Genomic DNA, 9670 nt, shown 5'->3' with positions numbered 1-9670 from the left:
ATTTTTCATGTCAGCTTCTCGCGTGACACAAACAACACCAACATGTGCGTATTTATATTCCTAAAACAGGATTATTTACCTCGACGGAGAGACTCCGGTCTGCAGAAATGATCCGGTTCCTGGTTCCCAGATGAACAGTTCACAGTGAAAAACCCCAACAAGAAACTAACTTGTGGAATGCACAAAACTGGTAGAGGAAACGAAGGAGGGGGAGCTTTACTGGACCTCTCCCACAGACACACACCAGTCTGTCCCTGGTAAACACATTCTCCCTCTCCTCACACACACCCTGCTGGCTCTGAACAGAGAAGTTAGGGAGGCACAGTGTGGAGAGCAGACAGAAAACAGACGGAGAGACCACTGACTGTCCAATACAAGGTAGGAATCACGCATGATGTACTTTTGATTCATCATTAGATTGTAAGTTTGGAGTTTGGTGGTTTAACAAATGACCATTAGAAACAACAGAGCAGAACTATGACCTGGAAGCAGCACAGACCACTGTGGCCGTTTAATCAGAGTTCATCATCTCTGTCGTGTTTGATTATACGCATACAGACCCTGCATCAGAAAAACGTTGATAAAAATCAGCGTGCTTCTGATTTTTATTAAAACACGTCAAAATACGTAGTAGTTAGAATAATGCAACTTAAAATCTTTCTAACTCCAGCCAAACTCAAACAAATTGACCCTAACTCAAATTGTTAAAGCTGTTTCTATAATACTCAGTATAAATCTTACTCTATCCAGGTGTTAAGCAATAGAGCTGCTCAGTTTCAAACTAAGAATGATTATAAAGCTAGCATTTTTCTGCAATTCTTCCTGTAACTTTCTTAAAGCTGCAGTATGTAAGTTTTATTTTAAAAATAGTGTTTTTAAAATTTTATTTTTTACATATTTGTTGAAAGTGTCTGTATGTCATAACAGTATGATATGAGTCAGATAATCTTTGAAAAGATTTATCTCTGTCTGTCTTTTCCCAGCGCTAACTAGAAACAACCAATCAGAGCCAGGAGGCGGGTCTTACTGCTGACAATCACAATCTCTCATCCCCTGCCCCTCCCTACTTTCTTTCTACTAAGCACGGGTTTTCCCCATCAGTAGAGCCTGTTGTGAATGCTAATGCTAGTTGAAGGCGGATAAACAGTTTTCTTGTAACACTAAGTTGTTTTTCCACCATTAGCAAATTTAGCAGCGAGTACATGAAGTTGACTCACAGCGATAAGACCCTCCTACTGGTTCTGATTGGTTGTTTTTGGTGGGGAGTGTTGCATTTCTTCAGACATCAATAGTAGCTCAGGAAGGAGATTATCGTTTGAGGTCCACACTCCAGACCAATAGGTGGCGGTAAATGCACCTTCAGTTGGTTTAAACTCCCATAAAAACCCAAAAGAAAAGGAAGAAGCTACGGTGGAAACGTTGATCGTTTCACAGATTATCTATCTCTTAACAGTCAGGAGATAATGACAGTTTTAACAAATAAAAGGCATATTCTTAATAAAAGTTACGTTACGTACTTAAGCCTAAATGCTTACTTGCGCAGAGCAAGATAAGCTTTGGATGGTCTGATTAACATTGTGTAACAGCGTTGTTGTCGCCATCAGCAGAAGATGGCCGTGTCTATCTCCAGGGATTTAAGTGTCCAGGTGCTGGACGATCCGAACAAAGTGAAACTGACTGACAAACAACAGCAGCTGCACGCCGCCATACAGAAGGGCGAGCCCAAATGTCTGGGGGTGAGTATATTTACGTCTGTTTTCAAGTTTGTGTTAGCTTGGCTAGTATCGTCTTCTTCGGTAAGCGTCTTAGCGTCGAACTTACATAGGTCACGGGCAAAAGTTCTTCCGTGTAACTGACGTCCATCTTGGCAGGCAGTTGATTTGGAGTTGCTATGACAACAATAAACAACCCACAAACTTAGAACTGGATCTCGCCTTCTTCCTACCTTATAAACAGTATAAGTGCATTACTACTATTACTCAATTACATTTTTTTGAGTTCTCTACCCCATCCATCCATCCATTTTCTGTTCACCCTTTGTCCCTAATGGGGTCGGGAGGGGTGCTGGTGCCCATCTCCAGCTACGTTCCAGGCGGGAGGCGGGGTTCACCCTGGACAGGTCGCCAGTCTGTCGCAGGGCAACACAAAGACATACAGGACAAACAACCATTCACACACACACACCTAGGGAGAATTTAGATAGACCAATTAACCTAACAGTCATGTTTTTGGACTGTGGGAGGAAGCCGGAGTACCCGGAGAGAACCCACGCATGCACAGGGAGAACATGCAAACTCCATACAGAAAGACCCCGGCCGGGAATCGAACCCAGGACCTTCTTGCTGCAAGGCAACAGTGCTACCAACTGCGCCACTGTGCAGCCCACACAGTGGTTCTCTACCCACCTCTGCGTAATACTAAAATAAATATCTGTGCTATTTATCATAGTAATTATTGGCGAACAAGCAAAGTTAGCTCAGCTAACAGCTTTTATTTGCAAGCTAAGTCGGACATGTAGCCTACATGTATGATGACTGGCAGAAAAAACAAACAAACAAACAAACAAACAAACAAACAAACAAACAAACAAACAAACAAACAAACAAACCAGCTATCAAAAGATCGGATCCATCCATCAGAAATGACCCAATGGAGTTCATGGTGTTGGGACAGAATCTGAGTAGTTCTAACCAAATTGGATCAGAAACTGGATTGGGTTAGCACTGAAACCGAAAAGGAGCCTCACCGTTCTTCACAGATCCACCATTTTTCTGTTGGGTAATATGCCCTAATACAAAAAACTGTTTTAATCCAATTTTAAAAAGCCATTATATTCTCTTCTTTTTCAGTTTCCACAGTAATGATTTGTATGTGTTTTCGTTGTGTTTGTACCAGTTGAGCCAAGTGATGCTGGGGCTGATGGTCATAACCTACTCACTGCCTCTACACTTCACTGTACACACTCCTGTTGTCAGCTTCGGCGTTCCCTGGTGGACCGGATTAACAGTGAGCTGTTTTGTTTGCGTCTTCTTATGCAGCCATTTTCAATAAATTTGAATATTATCGAAAAAAAAATCAACTGAGTATGTTATGTAGATTATTTACATAGTAGCTGTGTTTACGTTGACTATATAATTGTGCAATTTGACATTTCAAAAATAAATTTGCTTTATGGAAATATGCCTATTTCATACATTTTAAAGTTTATTAAAAGTTGTTGTGTTAGGGTGAGGTGTTTTTTTTTTTTACCCGGCTATATCAAGATGGGTTTATTTTGCAAAACTGCATGGGAAACACTTTTTTGCACAGGATGTTGCCACTGGCATAAACCACAAAGAAGAAAACAGGAACATTTTTAATAACTTAGTGCATAAACAAACTTATTCATGTGTGATTTTAATTGTGTTTCTTATTTAATAGAAATAATAGCTTTTGTGTAATTCTCCTGTTGAAATATGTAATTCAAATAATTAGAAACTTGTAAAACAATAACTCTTATTAAGAAATTTAACTTTATCTCATAAGCAGACACCTTTTATATATATTTTTTTACTTTATTTCTTTGTTGTAGCAGACGCTTTATATATAAAGTATTATTCTTCTATTTATTTATTTTAATGTAAGTTGATATTACTTGATCTTATGTTATTTGTTCGAAATAAATAAAAAAAGAGAAAAAAATACACATACACAAAAAAAAAACAGAAACGCTGGAATTGTGAAATTGTGTTTTTCTGATATTTGTAGAACTGTTTTGTGCACATTTATAACAGAAACACAGCTAGATACTGAAGTTTCTGTTAATTAGGACGATCTTTGTGTAAAAGCTGATAAAGTTGAAGTTTTTCACTTTGAGTTGCAGCTGGAATGTAATAAATCTACCTGTTTCTGTTCTCAGTTCATTGCAGCAGGATTGATTGCAGTGACGTTGGATAAACACTTCTCAATGAAGATCGTACGTCTGCGCCAGGCGTATAAAAACTTGCATGAATTTTAAATGATAACAATATTATTTATGTCATCATTCTCAATACGTATGTTATTTGCATAAATATTATATTGTAAAATCTTATCAAAAATGTTGTCTAGTTTCTGGTGCAAATATCACAGTAAAATTGAAATAAGACAAAAGTAACTTAAAAGTAACTTTTCAGCAAGATACAGTATGTTTGCTTTTAAGTCAATAATTCTTGACTATAGGTAAAGTTTGAGTTCGATTGTCAGATTTTTTTCTTAAAACAGGAAAAGTGTCTTATAAGTGAAAAAATCTGCAATTGGAACTTGAACTTCTCTATCTATAGTCAAGAATTATTGACTTAAAAATAGTTACTTTTAAGTTACTTTTGTCTTATTTCAAGTGAACTGAGATATTTGCTCTAGAAACTAGACAAAAATACTTATACATCTGTGTTTTTCTTCATCAACATGGTCACGCATTTTCTTTTAACCCTCCTGTTATGTTGCAAATTGACCCGTTTTGAAGTTTAAATTTAAAAAAAAATACTTGGAAGTATTTTGTTTTGCATGAAACTTTTTCTATTTGTCTCAATAGGTGCACTCTACATATAAATTGAAAATTTATTCATTTTACACATTTGCATCCCCCCTGCATCTACTTTTTACATAGATACTGTTCGGGTCAATTTGACCCGGCAGTCAAGTTGAAGGGTAAAAAAGATTAAAAATGTCCAATTCTATGTTTCCTTGCAGCTATGAATCATATTTCACCACACACACACAAACACACAAACACAACACACCACACACATACATGCACATGTGCACCCACACAAGCCCACTTTCTCACTATTCTCTTTACTTCACTAGGAAACTGCGAGAAAGCAGGTGTTCATGCAACTTTTGACGGGAATCTTTTCTGTTCCCGTGGACAAACTCCACCCACACTGAGTGACACTCAGCAGAAGTGGAGGAAACATAAATACTCTCTGCATGACTCCTTTATCTTGATTTTAATCAGCCTGAACAGTATGTGTGTCTCAAGTTCAATTATAAAGATCATCCATTGGAAAAAAAAAATCAAAATGTAATATAAACATTTTTTCAAAAGATCAATTTCAAGGAAATTATTGTTTTTTTGTGTCTAGGTTTTTTTCAGTGGACATAAAAAATGTAAATTCCATTTTTTATGTCTAAATGAGTAAATCAGTAGGTTGTTGTCATTGGTCCTTTATTTGTGAGAAATAAAAAAAACATCATTGCACAAATATTGATTGAAATGGTTAGTATTGGAGTTAATAATCAGATACAAAAATATTTTGGAGGAATTTTTTGGTTTCTGACACTATAGCATGATTAAACACTCCATGGGTCAAATTGACCCACAAGCATTATTGCTGTACCCTAGAAACGAACATAACAGGAGGGTTAAATGTACTTTGCTTTTATTTACTTTATAAAATATGTTAGCCATCACAGCCTCGACTAAATCTGAGTCACCAAATCCCAAAGTATTTTCCTAGAAGTTCTAGGATGACCTGATTAGCCGTTTCAGTTTGTGCTTTTCTGATTCCAGTGATATGCAGAAAGTGAATTGTGCTTTTCCAATCCAGGTGCAGGCGTGTTTGGTAACGAGCGTGGCAGCTATGGTGCTGTCAGCGGTGGCTGTGATCATCTACTCTCTGGATTTATACCAACATCAGCTGCCGCTCTGTAAGGTGACAGAGCCCTTCTCATATTACTCAGACGGGGCCAGCTGTTCGGACGAAATCAACACCACGGTTGGTGTCTGCTTCTATTTATGTCACCATGTTGAGAATTTCCTTTGTGATTTAGTTCAATTTTTCATATCTGATGTATAATTACTTGTCAGGTGTGTTTGTAAGTCTTGCTTTAAAGTTTTTAAACTTTTTAAAATGCATATGAAGGCCATTGGGTAGTAACTGCTATGGCCAGAGTTACTACCCAACTCTGGCCATAGCAGAGTCGGGTAGTAACTAGTTACATTTAGTTGAGTAACTTTCAGGAGTACTTTTTACTTTTGCTTAAGTAATTCTATTATAAAGTATTTCTACTCTTACTTGAGTAAAATTTCTGGATTCTCTACCCACTGAGTAACTTTGATATATGAACAAACATGTTTTAACCAAAAATTCACACCTGCAGTTTTCGTTAAAGTTTCATATATTTATATGGAAAAAATTGTTTTAAAAAATATTTATTTTGCCTGATTATGTTATTTATAGGAAATATTTTTCGAAATATATGGTTGTTAAAGTACAACATTTTCACATAATTTTATTTTTTGATCCATCTGATGATGTAATTTTTAAATATTAAATTATTGATATTTTGATCTGTTACTCATTACTTCAGTAGACCTTTTACTAAATATGTTTTTACTTTAGTAAGTTACTTTTACTTTTAAAATATGTGGAAGCAGTGCTATTATCACTTGGGCATAACTTTTGGATTCTCTGCTAACAAATCATTAGGTTGCCACTTTAAAGATGTGGAAAACACCACTAAAATAATTCAGGAAGACATTCTAGAAATAATAGGAAAAAATAAAATATAATGTTTAGAGAACTCTCACTGTTTCTGCATCAGTGTAAGCCAGACTGTGCTTTAAAAAAAGAAACTGCATTACAGAAATGTATTTTCTGTTCTTTATTTCCTACAACAGAAATTCTCCAAGGGATTAAAGTCGTCTCTGCTTTTCTTCACGTTGGCGCAGGCAGCCATCTCTGCCGTGTTCTGCTGGCTTCTCTACAGGCAGAGAAACATCTTTGCACAATATGCAGTAAGTAGTCTTATTTTGGTTATAATTTGTATTTGTATATTCTGTTTGTCTGCTAACATATAGTTGTTAGCAGACAAACAGGTCTGTAGGGTAATTGGGATGGTAATTTTTTTTTATCAATCTTAGAAGGGAAAAAGTGCAATATCATATCCCACTTAAGATACTTCGTACAGAATAATTTCAGGTTAAAATACATTTTGATGGGGTGCTGTGGTGGCGCAGGGGCAAAGCATGACCCACGTTGAGGCCTTAGTCCTTGTAGCGGCGGTTGTAGGTTCGATTCCCGGGCTGGCGACGTTTGCCGCATGTCTTCCCCCTCTCTGATTACCCTGTTTCCTGTCAAACTACTTTCAAATAAAGGCCACTAGAGCCAACAAAACCTTTAAAAAAAATACATTTTGATTTATGTTAAAATAAATGCATATGCAGTTTTTATAAATGTATTTTCATCAACTCTTTCAATATCAACACCGTTCTCTCATGAAATATGAATATTTGCAAAGAAACTTCCAAATTTCTAGATCTTTTTAAATTTTTAATACAATTCTGGACATTTGTGGACTAAATGAAACTATTTCACTTGCGTGATTGCTTGTCTTCACAATAAAGCAACCAGTAGTGTATCAAGGTTTTCAAAAGTATGGACCTCAAAAATGTAATAATGTTACCTGAAATGCAAAAAGCATTCATATTTGTTTGGTTATTTAAGTATTATTAGGCTACAAAAATGAAGTGTATTGTTTTCCATTGTGTTTTTCTTAAATTCCTGGAGTATTTTTTTAATACTCCTCATCACGTTTGGCCAGCTGGTTTTACGCTGCAGGTGCTACTCTTACCTTCCAGAAACCACTTGCTGCATTCTTTTTGGTTGTGCAGGAGGCTCCACTACTGCTTTTCAAAGATGTATGGTTGGATAATTACACATCTTTTTGCAGCCATTTTCACGTACGAGTGTAAACGTTGAGTGGGGGGGTGTGGCCATTTGTAATTAAAGTGACAGAAGCCCTAAAATGGCTCATTCAAACAACATTATTTTATTTATTGTAATCCTTGTGGTTTTGCAAGCGCAAATGTTAACTCTCTCTCTCTTCCCGTCCTTGCAGACCATCGATTCACCTTCTTCCAGCCACAATGAAATAAAATAATGGACGGAAAGTGAAGCTGATACGATTGTCCAAATGTAAATGTTCTTGCGTTTTCTTGTGCCCATAAATGACTTTACAAGTTTTCTTGATCGCTTTGATCTGCTTAAGGAAACTGAAATCCTCTCAGGTTTCAGTGTCTCTTTTTTTTCCTCACCGATGCCACAAACTAAACTGTTTTAGCGATATATCAACCAAAAGAAATCATCTGTTTCTGTTAGAAATTACCAAGAGAAGCATGAGAATCAACAATCGGTATTTCTTTTACTGTAATAAATTTGTTACTTTCTTAATTTTTTATTCTCTGGTTTTATTTTGGTTTACTTTTACAGTATTCTCTGTATTTCAGTTTTCAGTCACAGTTTGAAAAAATGTCATGGAGTCAATAAAATTGGAATCAAAGCATTTATGACTGGATCGAATATTTTGAGGGAAGGAATATTTGGCGTGTATCTTCTGTAGAAGGTGCATTGAGTGTTTTTATTTTCTTGACTGTTATATAATGATTGATACGAAGAGATCACGCATTTGGTTGCAAGTTGTTTTGTTGAAGGTAATATTAGCTTTTGTTTCATAGTTAAAACCCACATTTCGTATGTTTTTTTAACTTCTATTTGAGTCTCTACTGCTTCTAAAAAAAAGCTCAGCTGCTTGAAAAAAAACAAACAGCTGGTTTTTGGCAATAACTTAATGTTTTTTGGTGTCTGGAAAATGAGCTGTTTCAAAAATCCTTGTGAATGTAAATCAGCAGCACTGTCTGTTACCTAGCAACCCCAGCTGAGCTCCAACACTATAGCATAATGAGTCACCTTTAAATATTTTTGGCAAACAAAATGTGTCACTTTTTTTTAGGCCTCTGTGTTTGCTGTTTTGAAAACCTTGTATCTTCTACCTGCTCCTTTTTGAACAACTTATGTAAAATTCCATGTCAATGTGCTTGACAATCTGTTTTATTTTTACATTTCTTATTTTACTTTTTGTCTGTTTGAAATAAATAAAAAATAATAATTACAAGTCTCAGTGTGTTATTGTTTCAGCAAATTGCTGTTTTTAGATTCAACTAAGGTTGAATCCTCAACCTTAGTCTGCAACTTGGGAGCGTGCCCACACTCTGGAAGACATCCTGCATCATTCCTGTCCCTAAGAAGAGCAGGCCCAGTGAGCTGAATGACTTCAGACTGGTGGCACTGGCATCACATCTGATGAAGACTCTGGAGAGGCTCTTCCTTAACCACCTCAGAATGAAGGTACAGGATGCTGAAGACCCCCTGCAGTTTGCCTACAGGGCAGAGGTTGGAGTGGAGGATGCCATCGTCCACCTCCTACATCGAGCCCACTCGCACCTGGACCAGGTGTCACGTCTGACACTGTGGTCAGCAACATTGGAGCCCCGCAGGGGACGGTGCTGTCACCCATCCTCTTCACCCTGTACACCTCAGACTTCTGCTATAACTCTGAAATGTGTCATGTTCAGAAGTACGCTGATGACACTGCCATGACGGGGTGCATCAAGGACAGCGAAGAAGTACAGGAGCCTGGTGAAGGACTTTGTTGTCTGGTGCCATAGAAACGGCCTACATCTAAACACTTCCAAGACAAAGGAACTGATCATTGACTTCAGGAGGGACAGAGGCAGTCCACGACCAGTTCTGATAGGAGCGGAGGAGATGGAGTTTGTGCAGACCTATAAATATCTTGGCTTGTGGCTGGACAGCAAGCTGGACTGGACAAGCAACACCAAGCAGCTTTATAAGAAGGCTCAGACCAG

General features: G+C 37.1%; 1 protein-coding gene across 2 annotated transcripts; it reads left to right on the top strand.

The window, feature by feature from the left end:
* The first annotated feature begins 277 nt into the window (after window positions 1-277).
* ms4a12 (membrane spanning 4-domains A12) lies at window positions 278-8307 on the top strand. Of its 2 annotated transcripts, none has more exons than XM_005810378.2 (7): window positions 278-378; window positions 1608-1736; window positions 2896-3006; window positions 3899-3955; window positions 5571-5738; window positions 6644-6760; window positions 7864-8307. In XM_005810378.2, exons 2-7 carry the CDS (start codon window positions 1611-1613, stop codon window positions 7903-7905), a joined length of 621 nt encoding a protein of 206 aa, XP_005810435.1. In that variant the 5' UTR covers window positions 278-378; window positions 1608-1610; the 3' UTR covers window positions 7906-8307. The 2 variants fall into 2 exon arrangements, with proteins under 2 accessions (XP_005810435.1, XP_023190413.1); XM_023334645.1 differs by having other exon boundaries at window positions 289-378; window positions 1605-1736.
* Window positions 8308-9670: the final 1363 nt, after the last annotated feature.

The sequence above is a fragment of the Xiphophorus maculatus genome, chromosome 5, assembly GCF_002775205.1.
Source record: "Xiphophorus maculatus strain JP 163 A chromosome 5, X_maculatus-5.0-male, whole genome shotgun sequence".
Classification (NCBI taxonomy): Eukaryota; Metazoa; Chordata; class Actinopteri; order Cyprinodontiformes; family Poeciliidae; genus Xiphophorus; species Xiphophorus maculatus.
This window is presented reverse-complemented; position numbering and strand designations above follow the sequence as displayed.

What these genes read in the sequence shown, in the direction of transcription:
- ms4a12 (XM_005810378.2), top strand. Translation starts at nt 1,611, where the DNA reads ATGGCCGTGTCTATCTCCAGGGATTTAAGTGTCCAGGTGCTGGACGAT. An exon ending in GCGAGCCCAAATGTCTGGGG is followed by an intron (nt 1,737 to 2,895) that starts GTGAGTATATTT and finishes TGTTTGTACCAG; the next exon opens with TTGAGCCAAGTGATGCTGGG. An exon ending in CGGACGAAATCAACACCACG is followed by an intron (nt 5,739 to 6,643) that starts GTTGGTGTCTGC and finishes TTCCTACAACAG; the next exon opens with AAATTCTCCAAGGGATTAAA.